The sequence below is a fragment of the Mandrillus leucophaeus genome, unplaced genomic scaffold (assembly GCF_000951045.1).
Source record: "Mandrillus leucophaeus isolate KB7577 unplaced genomic scaffold, Mleu.le_1.0 Scaffold9, whole genome shotgun sequence".
NCBI lineage: Eukaryota > Metazoa > Chordata > Mammalia > Primates > Cercopithecidae > Mandrillus > Mandrillus leucophaeus.
This window is the reverse complement of record NW_012109807.1, coordinates 7,337,257-7,359,435: the sequence shown is the minus strand read 5'-3', so window position 1 is coordinate 7,359,435 and position 22,179 is coordinate 7,337,257. Positions and strand designations below refer to the sequence as shown.

General features: G+C 38.8%; 1 protein-coding gene across 1 annotated transcript in view; it reads right to left on the bottom strand.

Moving 5' to 3' along the window:
* The window catches only part of KIAA1211L (KIAA1211-like ortholog), a 76,591-nt gene that overhangs the window by 42,422 nt on the left and 11,990 nt on the right, over positions 1-22,179 (bottom strand). The window contains exons 2-3 of the mRNA XM_011969673.1: positions 12,571-12,650; positions 3,627-3,795 (exon numbers count right to left, since the gene is read on the bottom strand). Coding sequence (XP_011825063.1) covers positions 3,627-3,795; positions 12,571-12,650 — 249 coding nt within the window. The remainder of the gene's footprint in view (positions 1-3,626; positions 3,796-12,570; positions 12,651-22,179) is intronic.

Below are 22,179 nucleotides of genomic sequence, written 5' to 3'. Positions count from 1 at the left end.
CGAGACCATCCTGGCTAACACGGTGAAACTCCGTCTCTACTAAAAAAAACAAAAAACTAGCCGAGCGAGGTGGCCGACGCCTGTAGTCCCAGCTACTCGGGAGGCTGAGGTGGGAGAATGGCGTGAACCCGAGAGGCAGAGTTTGCAGTGAGCTGAGATCCGGCCACTGCACTCCAGCCTGGGCGACAAAGCGAGACTCCGTCTCAAAAAAAAAAAAAAAAAAAAACTAAAACTAGAAAACAAACACAAACAAACAATTCTAATTTTATATCAGATTGTTGGCATGACCACACAGAGAATATAATAATTTCAAGTGACTTCGACTGCACATCCAAGATAGAATACATTCTAAGAAAAACAACAAGAAAACCAAAGACAACAAATTGCACTCACTAATCTTATGAGTAGTAATAATAATTAAAAAACCAAAAATATTGAATTGCACTCTGCAGTTTTATTAGCAATAATACTGATTATAAGACAGTGTGCAGAAAAGTATTTATAGTATCTTTAACTTCCATGTAGGAAAGGGATAAGGAAATTATTATGAATATATGATAGGTTAAAGAAAATAAGTCATTTCATTAATATCATAAGGAGCCCTGGTTTCCAGCGTAAGAGAAAAGAGAATACAAAGAATTAAAGACAGAAAAATGTTGTCTTACTAAACTTGAATTGGAAATATCAGCAAATCGATGATAAATTTTTCTCTTGAAAAGTAAACCATTTCCTAGCTATATCCACTGGACAGGTTTAGAATCAGTGACAGTCAATTAGTAATTATCACCCCGGCAGCTGGACTGAGGTCTTTAAAAGCCATTGCACACCACAAGGAGGGGGCCAGGGCCCTGTGAAGAAAGTGCTGATTCCAGGTCAGGGGAAGAAAATACACTAAATAAACCTGAGATTTCTCATTGGACAAGAAAGTAAGGAAGCCATCAAAGATGAATGGGGTCATGTCAAAAGACAGAGCGAATTTCAAGTGACTCTCAACAGCCTAAGATGGAACAACTTGAGCATTACATGAACAAAGACTGTCATGGATTAAAAAGCAAATCAAATATATAAAAAGTAATGCATTCCAATGATATCTGGGAAAAAAAAAAGAAAAAACAAAACCCACTGGCCACTGTCAGGAGTTGCCAGGGGACCACGTCATTACTCTGAGGGTGGATCAATGAAAGGAGAGCCAAGCATGATCCTGACTTTCCTCTAGATTGTATTTCAGAGCAACCAAGCAATTGATGGAGGAAAGTTCTTCATCAAGGAATTTCAGTTAGCAAGTGTACAATGAATGACAGAATTAGAAAAACCACCACTTTGTGACAAAATAACAAATCATCACCAAGTGTTAAAACTGTCAGGTGAAGGCTGGTGGAGGGACCACAATGACACACCCTGAACCCACTGCTCAGAAAGCATGTGACTCATCCCGGGATGTGACAACATCCAGCACCTGCTTGAACCTGACAGCATCTGGATCCACCGAATGATGTACCGGGAATTGGGAGAATATAGGAAAGAGCTGAATCACACCAAGAGAAAGCAAAGCCAGAATACGGGACATTCTGCAGGACACATGGCCCTGCTTTGCCTTCAGATCAATGACGTGAAACAAAGGGAGAGGGCAAAAGGAAATCGTTACAGATTTAAGAAGCACAACCGCACAGACACAGACGCGATGAATGGGCGTCACTTTCTTCAACCCACAGGGTCCCACGTGGTTTGCTCGCACTAATGTGCCTCAGTAAATGGAGCTGTTTTCCCCTCAGTGATGGATGAGAGGTTGCCGCAGACTCTCCCACAGACCAAACAGTACCTTCCTCTTCCTCTGTGCTGCTGTCTAAAAATGTCATTTGCACTTCCCAGGCCTCCTCATGCCCCACCCCCAATCTTCCTTGCCTAGCATCAAAACCAGCAAACTGTTAGCAGTCACTGAGCACCAGCTCCCTGCAAGGTGCTAGGAATATCAAGATAAAAAGCACACCGTCTCCACTTTCCCTGGACCCCGGTGGCAGGGAGGACATCAGCAAGTGGGCAGGACAATTCATCCCAGCTTGCCCCTCTGGCTGGGCTCCCATCTGTGGTTAGAGGGGCCACACCCAGGCCTGTCTCTCCAACACCAGAACTGTGTGCTCCAGTCAACAGACGGGGTGGATGGGGGTGGATGTTAGTTTCCCTGGGGCTTGCAAAGTGATGACATTGAATAATTAGCAAGATTATCGGTGATAACATCTCGTTCCCCAAGAGTTCAGAGCATCGCCTAAAAAAGTGCATGCACGGCTGGGCACGGTGGCTCATGCCTGTAATCCCAGCACTTTGGGAGGCCAGGGTGGGCGGATCACGAGGTCAGGAGATCGAGACCATCCTGGCTAACACGGTGAAACCCCGTCTCTACTAAAAATACAAAAAATTAGCCGGGCATGGTGGCGGGCGCCTGTAGTTCCAGCTGCTCAGGAGGCTGAGGCAGGAGAATGGCGTGAACCCGGGAGGAGGAGCTTGCAGTGAGCCGAGTTCAGGCCACTGGACTCCAGCCTGGGCGACAGAGCGAGACTCCGTCTCAATAAAAATAAAAATAAAAATAAAATAAAAAATAAAAAATGCAAGCACAGTGTATCCCTTCCACACTTCACACGGTGCAATATGAGTCTATTACAATCCCTGCTAGCACCAAAAACAAACAAAACCAAAAAACAAACCCAAAACTGGAAAAAAAAAAAAAAAAAAAAAAGTTCCAATCTTTCCTTTCCAGTCATCTGGTGCCACCAAGTGGCCAGTAACGTTTCTACTCCTTTAAAAAAAACAGGCGAGGAAGCTGGGGAGGAGGGGAGAGCAGGGGAGGGGACAGGACACCATTATCTGGATGCTCAAGCCTGGAACCCATCTCGGCGTGGTCTGTACCCCAAACCTGAGGGATATTATGTTTTCTGAAGAGTTCTACCCTTAAAGGGCCAGTGTTGTCTTAAAAAAAAAAAAAGGTAAAAGCTAGCATAGCAACAAATCTGTTTCGTTTCCTCTTAGTCACAGAAATAACTGCTAGAATAACTGCAGCATATGTACTGTAACTATATTTTAATGAAATACAAGTTACAAAAATAAGGATTTCTTTACTAGACCTCCCTAGTTTTTTGTGCTTATTGGGTCTGTTCTTAATGATATTTTTGGATGATTTTTTCTAAGAAAGCAAGAAGCACCCCCTCCCCACCCCCATCAAGTGAAAATATTCTGATTAGATTATTCAACGTTCAAGTTTAGAGAAATGTATTTTTCTAGTATAGTATCTAGTCCTCAAAAGAGTTTTAAGTCAAGTTAAACCAGGGACCCTATCCTGATCCTGTCACTTGCAGCTGTAGGATGCTGGGCAAGTTCCGAATTTTATCTAGGGCTTATTTTGTCCGTTTAGAAAATGGCATACAGTACCTCGTCTCCCACAGTTACTGTGGACTTAAACACACACAGCGTTCTCCACCCCTAAGTTTGAAAAGACAGAAAACACAACTTCTATGGAAGAACCTGTAATGGAATTACCCAGGAGGAAAGGGGGCTCAGAAATCCAGCAAGTCACCAGGATAATGAAATAGTGTATTTGGGTGCTCCTGGCCCGAGAGATGTAAAATGCAACTTACTCCAGCTCATCCTCGGAGTCGTAGCCCACTGGCCCAGACTCGATGGCAATGACCTCATTCCTCGTCTGACTCTGTTTCCAGGTGCTACTTTCTGTGGATGATGGCGATTCTTTTCTCTTCTTCTTCCCAAAAAACTTCTTAAAAGTTTTGAATTTAGATTTTTTCTTTCCTATACAGATGAGAGAAAAAAGCAAATAATTAGTAATAATAAGTAAGAGTGTTACAATATGTGTTCATGTGCATGTATGCAATGGGCACGTAAAAGAGAGAAAGCAAGATTTCCATCCATGCATCAGTTATCTGCTTCTGGAAAGTCCTTTTACGGTGCAGAAGTACATGGTATACCAGTTTTGCACACCTGAAAACACATCTTGTTTTCTTTTATTTAGGATATTTAAGCAAAAGAGCCAAGAACACTTTGGAAGATGATCACAGAATCAAAATTAGCCACTTTCTTCTCATCTATAACCAAGTTCTAATTTCTAAAATATATGTAAGTCAACTACAAAAGTCCTGAGGAGGTAAAGGTTACGGGATAACCCAAGCTATTTAGAAAATAATTCTTGGCCAGGCATGGTGGCTCACAACCTGTAATCCCAGCACTTTGAGAGGCTGAGGCAGGAGGTTTGCTTGAGCTCAGGAGTTCAAGACCAGCCTGGGCAACATAGTGAGACCTTCTTACTACAAAACAAAAACAAAAACAAAAAACAAAAAAAGTTGGGCATGGTGGCACATGCCTGTAGTCCCAGCTACTAGGGAAGCTAAAGTAGGAGGTTTGCTTGAGCCCAGGAGTTTGAGGCTGCAGTGAGCTATGACCGCACCACTGCACTCCAGCCTTAGTGATGGAGCAAGACCCTCTCTCTCAAAAAAATATTTAAAATTCTGAAATGCTTTGTCTAGTGTGAATACAGCATCAAGGACAGAGGAGGCCCAACCTCATGGGCAAGAAGGTGGCTCTCTAGGGCACCAACTGTATGATGAGCTAATGACTTTTGGTGAGAAAAATAATGAGACTGGTCATCTCCAAAGGGGAGGGGTGTGGCCAGGCTGAGCCCAACTCTGCCATGCTTCCTGGATTATTAGAATTCACCACACTTTTCAACATTTTGTGATCGCTTCTCTGGTGACAACTTCATTCTCTCCCACAAATTCTATCATACCCAGGTTTCCATGATTTCACATTAGCTGCTCAGCAAAGTTCATTCCTTTTCCAGAATAGTTACAGAACTGACAGTGGAGGGATGTAGCATCGTAGATTACCAGGATGCTGTCTAATACCTCCTGAAAATTTGCAAAACAATTCATTAGATTTTATAATAATTTAATAAACTGAATTCCTTAAAAAACTCAGGATCTTTCTCTTGTGTTTATATTACTGCCTCCTTGGGAAGTTTACATGATCTTACTCTCATGGGGAGAATTCCTTAGGATTACTTTAGTAGGAGTTCCTACATCATTACAGGTAGAACAAATCACTCTCCAAGGATAAATCAGTTCTACGGCACAGTTTTCTCAACTCCTAGTGTGGAAGTGTTCTCAACTTTACAATCGTAGAAAATGTTTATGTTGTTAGTAGATGGTTCTCAGTGAGCATTTATTATTTTGAAAGACTCTTAAGAGTTTTCTGCATTTCATCAGGACACCCTGTGGCTTTTGCCTAGTCAACAAATTGGAACGCATCCTTGAAGGCCTGAATAGATACACAACCTCAGTATCACAACCATCAAAGATGCTGCATTAATGGTGTCCTCATGTATAACTGGTAGACCTCAAGTATAACTGCTGTACACCTTTGTTCCACTGGCAGGGCTGAGTCAGCCATCCATTTGTTCAAGTTATATTTCTTCTGCTAGTCTTTGTAGTTCAATTTCTTTAACGGTTACAGGACTAGTCCAGTTTTCTACTTCTTGAATCTGTTTTTTTAGTAACATTTTTCTGAAAATGTATTTTTTTCCAAATTCTAAAATGTATTGGCCAAAAATTATTAATAATATCCTTATATCTTTCAAGCATTCACAACATCTATAGTGACTGATGCCTCTTTTCTTACCCTGATATGAATGATCATAAATGTGCCTCTTCTTTGTTCCTTGATCAATGGCACCAGAGGCTGATCAATTTTAATTGCCTTAAAAAAGTTTAGCTTTGTTAATTCTTTCAGTTGAATGTCTATTTCATATTGTATTAATTTCTGTTCTTATCTTTATTCCTTCCTTCCTACTTTCTGCAGGTTTACTTTACTATTTTCTTAAACTTCTTGAGATAAACATTTGGTTTATTACTTTTTAGACTTTCCTGCTTTTATAATATAATATTTAAGGCAATGCATTTCCCTCTAAGTCTGTTTTAGCTGCATCTACATATTTGAGAACGTAGTATTTTCATTATTGTTTGGTCAAAAATATTTTCTAACTTCTATTATGATACCTTCTTAGACTTGTGGGTTATTTAGGAAAGTATGTCTTCTTCATTTCCAAGCAGTTGAGGATTTTCTAGCTTAATTAATTATTTCTAGCTTAATTATTATTTCTAATAATTATTGTTATTGATTTCTAGCTAATTAGTTATTGATTTCTAGCTCAATTAATTGCACTGTGGTCCAGTAACATACTCTGAACGATTTGAACCCATTCAAATCGGTTGATACTTGCTTTATGGCTTACCACATGAACAATTTTTAAAAATGTTCCTGGTGTGCTTGAAAATAATGCTTTTTCTTCAGTGTTCTATATATGTCAATTAGAAGATCTCTCTTAAAAAATTGTGTTGCCCAAGTATTTTATATCTTTACTGACTTTTAAAATGTTTGTTTTAGCAATTACTGAGAGAGATGTGTTAAAAATAACCCCACTCTGATGACAGATTTTCTTATTTATCTTTAGTTGTCAGTATCTACTTTACAACTTTATTTGTTGGGGAGGTTGCTTTCCTGCAAAAACTGGAAAGCCTGCTAGACAAATTCTAAAAGAGTTGTAATACTTACAACTTTCTATAATACATTAATGCATAGAAATGTAAAATTATCATCTTGCTGAGGAACTGAACATTTTGTGAAAAGGCCCTCTTTATGTTTAGTTATGTTTTTTGCCTTACATTTCATTTTGACTGCTCTTAGTACAGGTAGATCATACCAAATCGGAAAATCTGAAATGCCGCAAAATCTGAAATTTTTTGAGCTCCCACCTGATGCTTAAAGGAAATGCTCACTGGAGCATTTCAGACTTTGGATTTTCAAATTTGAGACACTCAACTGGTAAGTATAATGCAAGTATTCCAAAATCTGAAAAAATCTGAAATCTGAAACACTCCTGATCCCAACATTTTGGATAAGGGATATTCAACCTGTATAGCTACACCATCTTCCTCTACCCAGCGCTCACGAGGTACAGGTTTTTGTATCCTATTACTATCCTTACTTTTCTGAACCTTTATAGTTAAGATTCATATATTTAGAGTTTTGGAATCTAATCTGATAATCTTTAACTCTTAACTGGAACAATTAATGTAATTGATTAATCTAAGTAGTTAATCCACTCACACTCACTATTATTACTGATATATTAATAAAAACAAATCTATCATCTTATGTGTTTTTTCATTGATCTTCAAAAAAAAAAAAAACATTCCATTTCTTCCATTGCTAGTTTATAACCCTTATCTTTTGCTTCCTCTTTCAGTGGTTACCCTAGAAATTATACTACACATGTGATTACAGGTCAATACAAGGACCTTAGAATACTTCAATTCCATTTTTGGCACTATTGTTTTAATTCTGATTGTTAAAAAAAAACCCGAAGTTATTTCATGTTCACATAGATGTATGCACTTGCTTATTGTTTTCTTTGTTCTTCATTGCTTCTCATACTCCAGATTGTGCACTAGGAAGATTTTCCTTTGGCCTGAGGGCACATTCGTGCAGAATCTGTGTTTACTGGGGGCTTACTGGGACCAACCCAGTTTTTGTTTGTCCGAAAATGCTTTCATTTCTCCATCACTCCTGAAATACATTTTTCCTAGGTATAACATTCTATTAAGCTGGTGCAAAAGTAATTGCAGCTCTTGCCATGACAGTTAATGGCAAAAACAGCAATTACTTTTGTGCCAACATAATAGTTTGGCAGTTACTTTTCCTAAGGATATTTAGGCTATTATTTCCCTGTTTTGTGGCTTCTGTTGTGTTGAGAAGTTAGGCATTAGTTATTTTTTTGCTCCTGTCCAGGTAATCTGTCTCTTTTTCTCAGACTCATTTTAAGATTTTTCATCCTCCTTGGTTTTCTGCAGTTTTACCTCATGTGGATTTTTCTTTGCTTTATCCTTCTTGGGATTCATTGGGTTTCTTAAACCTGTGAGTTGGGTCATCTTTTTGATAAAATCCAGAAAATTCTCAGTCCTTCTCTCCTCCCCTGAGACTATGCTCAAATGGATATTACACCCTTTCACTTACTCTCTACGCTCCTTGTTCCCCTCTCTGTATTTTCCATTTTTTACCATTCTATGGTACATTTTGTATAATTTCTTGTGATCTATCTTGATCTGATATAATCTGCAGTTATAACCATGCATTTTAATAATTACATTTTATTTTACATAAATATAATTGAAAATAAAATTTTAATAATTACATTTATTTTAAATGAATTTATGTAAAATAAAATTTTAATCATTACATTTATTTCTAAAAATTCCTTTGTTTTTCAAATCTGCTACACCTTGTAAAAAAAATTATTTTGTAAATTACACACAGTAAAATTCATTCTTTCTGGTGTACATAGAGTTGTACATAGAGTTGTATAATTATCACCACAATCAAGATACAGGACTGTCCTCATGCTGCCCTTTTGTAGTCCAACATTCCCCGCTACCTTTAACCCCTGGCAACCACTTATAACTTTTCTGTTCCTATAGTTTTGCCTTTTCTAGAATGTCATATAGATTAAGTCACACAGTATGTCCCTTTTTCATTCTGGCTTCTTTCACTCAGCACAACACATTAGAGGCTCACTCATGTTATACCAAATCAACAGTCTATTTCTTTTTATTGCTGAGTAGAACTCCATTGTGTGAATATACCAGTTTGTTGAACCATTTCAACCTGCTGAAAGACATCTGGGTTCTTTTCAGTTTTTAGTAATTATAAATAAGTTGCTATAGTTTGTGCGTGCGTGTGTGTGTGTGTGTGTGTGTGTAAACATAAGTTTCCACTGCCAAGTAAATACCTAGGAGTTGGATTGCCGAGTCATAGGCTAAGTGTATGTTTAATTTCACAAGGAGCTGCCAACATGTTTTTCCAAAGTGGCTGTGCCATTTTGCATTCCTCCCTTCAGTGTATCCTTATCAGCTCCTGTTGCTATGGTGGTTTTCTCCAGACATTTAATAGGTGTGTCCTGGTAGCTCACTGTAGTTTTACTCTGCATTACCTAATGATTATAGACATTGAGATTTCTTCATATGCTTATTTGCCATCCGCACATCTTCTTAGGTTAAAGCATCATTTAAAATTTGCTCCTCATTTTGTAACTGAGTTATTTGTTTTCTTATTTTTGAATTTTGAGAGTTCCAAATATATGCTGGATATAAGTCCTTTATCAAGTGTGATTTATAAATATTTTCTTCTAGTCTGTGACTTGTCTTTTCATTTTCTTAAAAGTGTCTTTCTCAGAGCATATTTTAAAGTTTTGATGAAGTCCAATTTATAAATTTTTTCCTTTATGGATTCAGGTATTATATCTAAGAATCCTTGCCAATCCTTGGTCATAAATATCTTCTACTATGCTTTCTTTTAAAGGCGTTAAGAGTTTTATATTTAGGTTTATGACACATTTTGAGTTAATTTTTGTATAATCTGTGAGGTATATTTACATATGAATGTCCAATTGTTCCAGCACCATTTGTTGAAATATTATCTTTTCTCCAATGAATTGCCTTTGCATTTTTGTCAAAATTGATTAACCATATTTGTATGGGTCTGTTTTTGAACTCTACTTCCTTCTGTCTCTGTGTATCTATCCTTTTGCCAATACCATACTGTCTTGGTTACTGCAGCTTTATAGCAAGTCTTAAAAACAGGTAGTACGAAGCTTTCAACTTTACGTTTTTTCAAAATTGTTTTTACCTATTCTAGCTCTTTGTTTTTTCACACAAATTTTCAAATCAGTTTGCCAATATCTGCAAAAAGTTCTGCTGGGATTTTGATTGCTTCCTCTTTACCCCTCCTCCTCCCCATTTCTGATGGGTTATTTTAAAAAAATCATCCCAGGCACTATTATTATTTCATCTATGTGGACTTGGCTTTTTCCTAAATGAAAAAATCTCTGACTCTTCATGGAAATCAAATAAATTATTACTTGTCAGTATTCCTGCTACAGAATATTGAGCTAACTGTGTGTCGGTCTTCCATAACTGACTTTTAAAGATTGCACTGCAATCTTGGTGTATTTGTGTAAGAGTTCTGAGTGTTTTTCTGTATATGTTGTATAATCATGTCGTCTATAAATAGAGACAGTTTTATTTCTTCCATCTCTCTGTCTTTTATTCCTTTCTCTTGCTTTATTGCACTGGCTGGGTGCTATGCCACTTTTCCCTGGATGTTTTAAAACTTTTTTATTATCTTCAAACATAGTATGCATAGTTGTTTTATAGGATGTATTTGGTAATTCTGATATTGATGCCTTCATGTGTCTGTTTCTCTTGTCTGTCTTCACATGTGCATGGCGTTCTCCTTGTGTGCATATCTCCGTCCATAGTTCCCCTTTTCATAAGGAAACCCTACTCCAATATGATCTCATCTTAACAAATTACATCTGCAATAACCCCGTCTTCAAACAAAGCCACATTTGGAGATGCTGGAGACTTCAACATATGGATTTGGTGGGAGCACCATTCAACACATAGCATGTTCGTTCTCATTCATAGTATACTGCTGCCTTTGATGCCTGGTTATCACTATGTGGTTGTCATGACACTGAAAATACTGTTTTCTGTAATAACTTGAAGTCTAAATAGAAGGCGCCTTCCTTTAGTGAATATTATTTGTTTCTGCAAAGTACCTGGGTTTGAATCCAGTCTAGAAGCAGTATGAACCAAGTTCAAGGGTTGAGGTTCTCTGAATTACCCGAATGGTGGAAACTCAAGCTACAAATCTACAAAAGGGTTGGTTTACCCCTACTTCACACCTACTCAGATTTGGTAGCTCCTTGGCTCCCCTTTATTGTAGAGGGCGTCTTCTATTAGACCATCTACCTTACACAGACCTTGTAGTTTGATATTTGACCTTGCTCTCACCTTCCACCCCATGAAGACATGAACATTTCCAAGACTGGTAAATGATCTAAGGGCAAAAGTGGCTTTTATACTCTGTTGTCTCTCCAGGTTACCATTTTCCTTTTCTATTTTTTTTTTTTTTTTTTTTTTTTTTTTTTTTTTTTTTTTTTTTTTTTTTTTTTTTTTTTTTTTGTTGCCCAGGCTGGAGTGCAGTGGTGTAATCATAGCCCACTAAAGCATTAACCTCCTGGGCTCACACAATCCTCCCACCTCAGCCTCCCAAGTAGATGGGACTACAGCTGTGTGCCACCATGTCCAGCCCATTTTAAAATTTTTTTGTAGAGACAGAGTCTCACTATGCCCAAGCTGGTCTTGAACTCCTGGGCTCAAGCAATCCTCCCACCTCGGCCTCCCAGAGTGCTGGGATTACAGATGGAAGCTGCTGTGCCTGGCCCATTTGCCTTTCAATTCTGGCTTTATTATTTCTTACTGTGAAAAATATTTTAAAGAATATTCTTATCTAGAATTTTAAATTTTAAGTGGAAGAGGATTGGTCTGAATAACTTAAGCTCACTATTTGAAAAAAGGAAAACTTAGTCCGTTTTCTTCAGTAACCTCTGTGTGTATTCAGAACTAGCACTTATTGAGGTCATTTCAGGCTGATGAAATATTTATTCAAACGTTTGTTGTTTAAAACAAGTAATAATTCAGTGTCCCATAATATGAGAAAATTTGAAACTCAATTTTTCTTCAGGGCTCATCTAAAAACCCTCACGTTAAATCTGGATTTATTTGGTATCCATTGAAATGTGACAGAGGAAAAATGGTTCTAATATGAAATAATAAGAAAAAATCTATCTTTAATATCTGAAATGGAGCCTTTGCTGATATTAGCATCCGAAGCTAGTGGCTAGCAGCTAGGATTTAATATTATTGGGAGCTGTTTCTCCTGAACTGTATCAAAGAAGATCACTACTGGCATTTTGAATGTAAATAAGAGAGAGATGAAGGCCTTGGTTACCAAAATAAGGGGAGTATATGAATGGCTAATCTAGGGAAAAGGTACATTGTGGGGAGATTACTTTTTTAATGTCAATTTTACAACTCTATCGACATAAACAGCAATATGTGGATAACAGTAAACCAATCACATGATTGGAGAACTCTTCGAATGTCTTGTGAGATGGTGATTCATGGGCCTGGAATTCAGCTCAGCAGAGAACATAGTAAAGATCTCCTTCAGAACAAAAGTCATGAAGGAGAGGGATCAAAGGGTCCTGATGTAATGATTTTTTTACAGATGATCAGGCTGCCAGGTACTTTGCTCAGCCTCCTACTGATACCTTTGGATATTCTTAGATGGTGAATGAATCCATTTAGTACCTCTTCCTTTGCATTCATGACAACCAAACACGGGGACATGGTTACCTCCAGAAAGGAAGAAAATGAGCTAAAAGGTCCCTGTGCTTGACAGAGAAGCAGAGGAAATGTGCCCCAAGCAGCCTTAAATAATGTGCATGTGCCCTCAGTCACAGTGTGAAGGGCCTGGGGGTATCTGAGCACGCTGGGAACTGAACCCCCACTTTTCATACAGAGAGCCCCAAAGGCCTGCCTCTGTCAGCCCCTCTCCCTGCCCCACAACAAAGCAAGTGCTCTCCCCAGAGCAGGGGAAGCAGGGCCTTACCTGTGCTGTCCTCCCCAAGGCCTTCTGCAGTCTCCCGAAGCTTAATGTCCATCACCCTTGTGGAAATCATGTCGAGCTCGCTGAAATTAGATGGAAATTCACGTTACAGAAACGTGGTTAGCAGAAGTTACCCATGAGTGAAACGGTGTTCGTGACTGCATTTGCCGTGATCTGGCCTGCACACACCCCAGCAAAGACAGTCCAGGGCAGAGTGCAGCACAGTACAGGCCAAAACCACGTCCACAGCCACAAGATCAGCAACCGCAACAGTGTTTAATCACTGACTGGGGCAATTTAATGGAAAACAGATCACTGAAACAAATGCTTCACTATTTTACACAATGCAGATTAGGTTTCTTTCAAAACAGTTTTTCTCAAATTATAAGAAATGATTTTTTTTTCTCTTGTTTACTACAGGAAGTTTGGAAAATAGAATGAAAATCACCCACAACCCAACCAAGCAAGGATCACTACAGTTAATGTTTTCATTTCCTTCCAATAATTTTTACGCAAATATTTTGTCCACGTGCACACATATCATATTAGGAAGCTTGACTTCCTGATTGTCTTACTTATACCACATCATTAAAATTCTTCACGTGTTATTTTAATGGCTACCTAATATTTTGATATACTACTGTACCATCATTTATTTACATTGAGATTCTTTTTTTTCGAATGCAATGAAAAATTTCAAACAGATACAAAAATGTGAAGAACATACAATGAACTCAAGATATGACTAATCTTGCTTCATTTTTACCCCCACACCCCATCCCACTCCTAGGAGGTGATTTCTTTTTTTTTTTTTTTTTTTTTGAGACGTAGTCTTGCTCAGTCACCCAGGCTGGAGTGCGGTGGCGGGATCTCGGCTCACTGCAAGCTCCGCCTCCCGGGTTCTCGCCATTCTCCTGCCTCAGCCTCCCGAGTAGCTGGGACTACAGGCGCCGCCACCTCACCCGGCTAGTTTTTTGTATTTTTTAGTAGAGACGGGGTTTCACCGTGTTAGACAGGATGGTCTCGATCTCCTGACCTCGTGATCCGCCCGTCTCGGCCTCCCAAAGTGCTGGGATTACAGGCTTGAGCCACCGCGCCCGGCCCTAGGAGGTGATTTCTAAGCAAATCATCCCAGACACGATGATCATTTCATCCCTATAAATTCAGCTGCTTCCTGAATTAAAAAATCCCTCACTCTTCATGGAAATCAAATACGCGATTATTGGTCAATATTCCTGCTACAGAATACTGAACTAATGGTGTCCATGCCTTCCACAGCTGACTGTTACAGCAGGCTCTGCCTCCAAGGAGGCGAAGGTTGCCCACCGACCAAGGGACAACAAATGGATCTCATGTCGCATGGAAGGTTTCAGAACTTACTCATGTTTTACATCCCAAGCATCTTCATACTGATAAGAGCATAACATGGGGTGGAGGAAAGGGGCAAAGACTTGGATGTTAAGCAGTTCTGGGGTGGCATCTTTACCCTACCACCTACCAGTGCCAGGCCTCAGTATCCTCATAGGCAAAAGGAAGATGATAATACTATGATGAAATGAGACCAGGACACGGCATGCAGCAGGCACAAGCTGAGCCCTGCTGTCAGTTCCCGCAGCCCACTCCTCACCGCCGCGTGCTACTGTTTATGCACAAAGGCTTCCAGAGCACACATGCCCAGCACGGCCTGGCAGCAGGTAAGTGCCGGTCGTCCAAGCAAATGGCTCCCTTCAAAGTCGCCATTGTCAGTCACGGGACGAACACCCGGCTTCCCAGCTGACCCCTGTGCTTCCGGATCCCCACCGCCCGATGGGCTCAAACCACTGCCAGGTGACTGATGAAAACATGTTCAGGGTTGCAGAGGAATGTCTGCCCAGAGACCGCAGGCCGCACAGGTGGAGAACCGTTTCCTTCATGTGACATGCCAGGTGGAAACACCCCAGAGCTGTGACAACGGAACATCAGCTCTGTTGGGCCAAGTAACTTGTCCTTCTGAACACGCGTTCCCCACACCGCAGTAAAGTCCAAGGAAAGGCCAGATGTAAAAGCGTACTTAGAAAGGCAGCGTGGCAAATGCCCATCCCTCCCAGACCTCCTTTTGCTCCTCACACGAAGACAGTGCTTCCCACTGGAACTCCAAGCTCAAGTCAGGCCACCTCAGTGTCCCCTCAACCAGCACCTGCTCTCCACCCTTCTACTCTTGGAGTTCTGAGAGCTCTAAATCCAAGTCAAAGAAAACTTACTCTTTCAACGAAATCCGGATGGGCACGGCCTCTTCGTGGGTTCTAATGAACTCTAGTACTGGAGTGCTGAGCCTCCAGCCCCCGCTGCAGGGCACAGCACCTTGTCAGTGTGTATCTGGGCACCCACAGAATCCAGGGGAGTCCTGCCTCTGAAAAAGACCCCTTAATGTGGAGGCTGCCCCACTCCCTCTCCCTCCACCCTAACTGACCACCGGCTCCTTCCCAGCTTAGAGCAGAGTTCCATCGTTAGTCTCAGCTTCTACTGAAATATTTCTACAGAAGTTAATTCACATAAAGAATGAGAACAGATTTTAATATGGTATTTTAAAGATTTCAATCTATTATATTTACCTACACAATGCAAAGAAAAATATCTGTACCCTGACTCCATACATCTGAGCACAGAATTATGGATGAAAGCTTTAGTGTTCACCCCACAGATTCCCTAATCCCACACCACCCTCCAGGCTCTTTGGACCCCCGTGGATCCTTTCTTGCCTCCTGGTACCGTTCTTTCACACTGGTCACCAAGGTTGTCATCAATAACTTGTTTGGGAGGTGTGTCTGCCTAACATCCCTTCCTCCCACAGCTGTAGGTTTTGAGGGGTGAGTGCTATGCCTATTATATTCACTGCTCCTTTACCAGTACCCAGGACAGTGCCCGACCAAAGAACTGAACAGAGCACACAAAACAAGAGAACTGACAAACTAGAGGGGCTTCTGGGTATTAGAATCCTTTGAGATCTTGGAATAGCAATTCATTTAACTTCAGAGAGCTGTAGAAAGACCCAGAAAGAGTGACTCTTGGTTCACCTTTCCCTTGTCAGTTTGAGGAGGTGATTTAATCTACCTGTGGTCAGCATTAGGGAAAACATCCACCTTTATTCAGTCTTTACACCTCCCTTTCCAACTGTGCTCTCCCTCACTTTCTTCCCATGGCAGGGTTCTGCCATCTACCCGTGTCACCTTCTTGCAGGTCAGTATCAGCAGTGATGTCCTCTCAGAGGTAACTATTTTAAGTAGAAAACTCCAATGAAAGGAAGTAACTGCCAACAAAGATTCTAAACTCCAGAAAAACATCCTCCGAATTTAAAGGTAGGTTAGACTTCCAAATGGTAGAGTAGCCCACACCACAATAAAACCTTCCACTGATGATAAGTATAAACCGTGGTGAAAAGATTAAAAACAATCACTTGAAGGCAGTTATGAGCAACCAAAAGCAGAAATTAAAGTGGAATCAACTCTTTTTTTTATTATTATTTTTTAATTTTTTATTTTTGGAATCAACACTTAAGAAGGGAACTGCAGCAGGGGTGATTTATGTGTGTAGGGCTTTTGGCCTGGAAAAGGTCTCAGGTATGTTTATTGTGGAGTGGCTGGAGCTCAAATAGAAAGCCATAATCTTATTGGCTTGATGAATCCAAGAATGCGATTTAGGACTGCCAGAGCAGATGGAAACTGAGGGAGAATATCTTAGGAAGGAAAAAATTTCAGAGACAGGAGCACCAAAATCCACATGTAAACCCCTTCCTAATTATTGGCTCCCCTCCCCTGAATTCTGCACATACTGGGGAGACTCCAAGGAACCAGGCAGAAGATAACAGCTGGGAGGCTGAGGGAAATGAACTAAAATTTTTCTACTGCTCACTGCAGGAGAGACAGAGTTCACAGGTAACAAATAGCCTGCCGGAATAAAATCAGTAATCTTCAGGACAGCATAACAGATTCCAGAGTTCCTATGAAATACCATTTACAATGTCTACCATATAATCAAAATTTACAAAACATGTAAAGAAATAGGAAAATATGACCCATAGTCATAAGAATAAAACACCTAAGAGAGAATAATCCTGAGTCACCAAAATTTTTAAATAGCAGACAAAGACTTTAAAGAAGCTACTTAAAACAAAAATATAGCCATAAGGAATAAAAAGATAAAGAATTTCAAATTAGAAACATATGATATAAAGAAGGAACAAATGGAAAACATTAAGATGAAAACTGTAATTTCTAAAATAAAATATTTATTAAATAGGCTTAACAGCACACTGAAGACATCAAAAGAAAAGATCAATCAAACTGAAGAAAGATCAATAGAAATGATCCAATCTGAAGAACAGAGAGAAAAAAGACTGGGAAAAAAATTGAATATGAACACAGCCTCAGTGACCAGTGCTACAGTATTTATTTGTCTATCATATATTTAATTGAGCCCCAGAAGCAGGGAGTGGGGGAAGTGAGGAAGCCGGAGAGAGAAAGAGGGAAAAGGAGAGAGAAGAGAGAAGTAGAGAGGAGGGGTGGGGGGTGGAGAGAGAGAGAGAGGGAGAGAGAGGGAGGAAGGGAGGCAGGGAGAGGAGGGGAGGGGAGGGGAGGGAAGGGAAGGGAAGGGAAGGGAAGGAAAGGAAAGGGAAGGGAAGGGAAGGGAAGCAGGAAAAAATATTTGGAGAACTTATGAATAAAAATTTCTCCAAAATAGTGGAAAAGATAATGTTACAGATCCGAGAATCTTAGCAAACGCCAAGAAAACCACAACAAGGCACATCACAGACCTCAAAGAAGTGTGGAACACAGCGTAGTGTACTAAAACCAAAGAGGAAGAGGAAATCTTGACAACAGCCAGAGAAAAATGACACATCATAAACAGGCAAACAACAACACAAATGACCAACAATGATAAGAAAATGCAACAGAGTAGCCTCTTTAAAGTGCTGATAGAAAACAAAGAACAACCCGATATTCTATATCCAGAAAAATTATCCTTCGATAATGACGGCAAAATATAGACATTTTTAGATAAGTGAAAAGTGCAAGAATCTGTTTCCAGCAGATATGTACTACAGGAAATGCAAAACAAAAGTTTTTTAGGATGAAAGAAAATGATACCAGATTGAAACTGAAAGCTATAGAAAGAATGAAGCACAACGAATGTGGTAAATATGTGGGTAAATATTAAAAAGTACATGTTTTTCTTCTCTAAATTTATTTAAATGCATATAACAACTATAAAAAACTATTATGAATTTACAATGTATGTAGATGTAATATGTGACTATAACATAAAGGTAGGAGTTATACATATGACTAGACTATCACAAGGTTCTAGTGTTTTACGTGAAGTGGTACAAGATTAACGCTAAACAGACAGTGACAACTTCAGAATTAATACTGTGATCCCTAGAGCAAACACGAAAAAATACAATGCAAGGAAGTTTAGCTAAAAAGCTAAAATAAAATTTACAATGGAACACCCAAAAATTCAATAAACCCAAAGAAGGCAGAATAGGAAGAACCGAGAAACAAAAACAAAACCAAGCCGGCGCAGTGGTTCACACCTGTAATCCCAGCACTTTGGGAGGCCAAGGCGGGTGGATCACGAGGTCAGGAGTTCAAGACCAGTCTGGCCAACATGGCGAAACCCCGTCTCTACTAAAAATACAAAAATTAGCTGGGCATGGTGGTGGGCACCTGTAATCCCAGCTACTTGGGAGTTATTAGCTGCTGAGGCGGGAGAATTGCTTGAACCTGGGAGGCAAAAGTTGCAGTGAGCCAAGATCATGCCATTGTACTACAGCCTGGCGACAGAGTGAGACTCTGTCTCAAAAAAAAAAAAAGAAAGAAAACCAGATGGGATACATTAAAAAGAGGAAAAATGATCAATATTAAATAAAAATATAAAGCTTCTAAAAAATCATCAGAACCTATCTACTTGATGTTGGGATAAGCAAAGATGTCTTACACATGCCTAAAAAAAAAAAACCATAAAAGAAAAAACTTATAGTTTGCACTTCATCAAAATGAAATACTTCTGCTCATCAGAAGACAATGTTAGAAAAATGAATACGTAAGTGACTGGTAGAAAATATTCATAAAAAATATCTGACAAAAATAAAACCACTTGTATCTAGCATGTATAATCCCTAGAACCCAATAAATGAAAAGCAAACAATCCCTTGCCTTAAACTTGGGCAAATTATTTGAAATACAGGCAAATAGACAATAATGAAATGTCACATGAAAAAGAATATAATTAAGGAAACATCAGACAAACCCAAATGGGAGACATTCTGTAAAGTAACTCTGCAGTACTATTAAAAACATGTCAAGGACAGGAGGAAGGCCAAGACACTATTACAGAATAGAAGCAATATATGATCCAGGACTGGAAAATGAGGAAGTGCTATAAAAGCCACTATTGGGACAAATGACAAAGGTTACATATGGACTGTGGATTACATAATAGCATCACATCGATGTAAAATTTGCTGATTTTTATGACTGTAACTATAGTTATTAAAAAGAATGTTCTTAGCCGGGCGTGGTGGCTCACGCCTGTAATCCCAACACTCTGGGAGGCCAAGGCAGGTGGATCACAATTTCAAGACCAGCCTGACCAATATGGTGAAACCCCATCTCTACTAAAAATACAAAAATTAGCTGGGCATGGTGGCGCATCCCTGTAATCCCAGCTACTTGGGAGGCTGAGGCAAGAGAATTGCTTGAATTGGGACCTGGGAGGCAGAGGTTGCAGTGAGCTGAGATCATGCCACTGCACTCCAGCCTGGGATACAGAGCAAGACTTCATCTCAAAAAACAAAAACAAAAACAAAAAAAAAACACCAAAAAACAGAAACAAAAACAAAACAAAACGAAAAAACATAAAAAAGTTCTTGTTCTTTGGAAGTACATATGTGATTTTTCGAGCTCACTACCAGTCCAAAAAATGTTATAAACTTATAGATATATATATTCTTTATATAAACATATAAAGAAATAAGGATATATCAAATGAGGCAAAGTGAAAAATTGGTAAATGTGACTAAAAATTATGTGATAAATTCCTTCACTATGTAACTTTTCTGTAAATTTGGTATTATATCAAATAAAAAATTACACAAAAATTATCCAAAAAAAAAAGAGAGAAGCAGTAATTTCAGAACGGCAGTGTGAAGAATTTGGTGAAAAGTTTGACTCATACACAGGGAAAAAAATCAGGCAATAGAAACTTACTTTAAGAGGGCACAGGTGTTGAACTCCTCAGACAAAACCTTCAAAGCAGCTATTATAGATGTGCTCAAAGAAATAAAGGAAGATGTGCTTAAAGAGTTAAAGGAAGGGATGATTACAAGTTTATCAAATTGAGATTATTAAAATAGAGGTAGAAACTATAAAAATAAACAAACTGAAAATTCTTGAGTTGAAAAGTATAATAAGTGAAATGAAAAAATTCACTGAAGAGGTTCAACAGGAGATTTGAGTTGGCACAATAAAAAAATCAGCAAATTTAAAAAATGCAATTTGAAGGAAAAAAATGAACAGAGGCTCAGAAAAATTCGTCATTAACTATACCAATATTCAGAATGGGAGTCCCAAAGGAGAGGAGAAAAATGATTATCTGAAATTATAGCCAAAAACTTTCCAAATTTGAGGAAAAATAACCTACATACCCAAGTAGCTCAAAAATCTTCAAGTAAGATAAACACAGAGGTCTGCTCCCAGACACAGAGTAAAAATGTGAAAGCTAAAGATAAGGAGAAAAACTTGAAAGCAGCAAGACAAAAAAAGACTTATCATGTAGATGAAAATCATCATAAAATTTATAGCTAATTTCTTATCAGAAACAATGGAGGCCAGAAGACAGTAGGGTGACATATTCAAAGTACCAAAAGAAAAAAATTGTCAACCAAGAATTCTGTATCCAACAAAGTTATCTTTCAGAAATGAAGATGAACTAGAGATAGTAAAGATAAACAAAAACTGAGATGATTTCTTGCTAGCAGACCTGTCTTACAATACATATTAAGGGAAGTTCTTCTGGCCAAAAGCAACACCAAGCAGTAACTTGAATTGACACAAAAAACCAGAGGCATCAATAAAGGTAATTTTGTAGGAAATTATAAAAGACAGTATAATTGAATATTTCTTCTCATTTTTTTTCTTATAGCTGATTCAAAAAGCAATGGCACAAAATGGTATTAAAAATTGCACTGTTGGGACTATAACATATAGCAATGTAGTATATTTGACAATAACAACAAAAAGGAGGTGGGTGGAAATGAAATTTTTGTAAATTTTAAAACTTCATATTTTCCTGATGCCTCAACATCCTCACAAACAGGCTGTGAACAGCATGCCTAGGCAACCAGGTGTTCCAGTGTGAGAAGGCTGGTCCCTGCAACAAGTTCCCCTTCTTGTCCCCTGACTATGACCTAGTGACATTCAAATGAACCAGTAAGATCCTCTCATGATTCTTGCAAGTGTACTCCACCCTAATCCCTAATAAAAGCACTTGCCCAGGGATCCACACTGTTACTTATCTCCCCACCTGCTCTGTTGAGTGTGCTCCCTAGGAGCTCCTCCAATATGATCCCATGCATGGTGTGGCATGCCACGCCTCCTTCTCTAGGACCTGTGAGTATAACAAATCCTTTAATGGCATCTGTCTCTCCAGGTGCAATTTCCATAGTCATGTGGAATGATCCTTAAACACCCTAAAAGGGGAATTTATTACCCCGTTTACAACATAGCTACATTGGAGTAAGAAAATGACATCAGATGGTAACATGATCCACAAGAAAAAAGAAAGAAAAACAAAAATGGTAAAAGTTCAATATATTTTGTACAGACCCTATAAATATGTTTTTTTCTCTCTTCTATTAGTTTCTTTAAAAGAAAGAAAATGATATAAAAATATAATTATTGGGTCTATGACAAATATAGATGTAATATGTACAACAATAATAGTACAACAAATAGAGCAGAGAATAAAACTACTAAGGAGCAATGTTTTTATATCTTACTGGAACTAAATTAGTATAAATCTTCAAATGATTCCAATATATTAAGATGTATATTATAAGGCCTAGATCAGCTACTAAAAAATAACAGAAGAAACTAGAATTAAAAATCAATAAGAAATTAAAATGTATGACTGACAATATAAACTTAAAGGGAGGTAGCAAAGAAGTCATAGAAGAACAAAGTACTCTGATATAAATAGGAAACAAAAAGTAAAATGGAATTTGTAGATGTAACCATGCCAATGACATTAAATGCAAATGGTTTAAATAATCAATATTAGAACAAATAAGCAGAAAATCAAGTGATATAAGAGACTTGAACAACCCTATAGAACAACTAGACCAAAGATGTGTGTATGTATGTATGTGTATGTGTATATATATATTTGCATATCTATCTGTCTTATCTATCTATGGAACATTAACAATGATACCATATGCTCAGCCACAAAACAAGACAAAATACATTTAAAAGAATTTAGTGGCCGGGCGCGGTGGCTCAAGCCTGTAATCCCAGCACTTTGGGAGGCCGAGACGGGCGGATCACGAGGTCAGGAGATCGAGACCATCCTGGC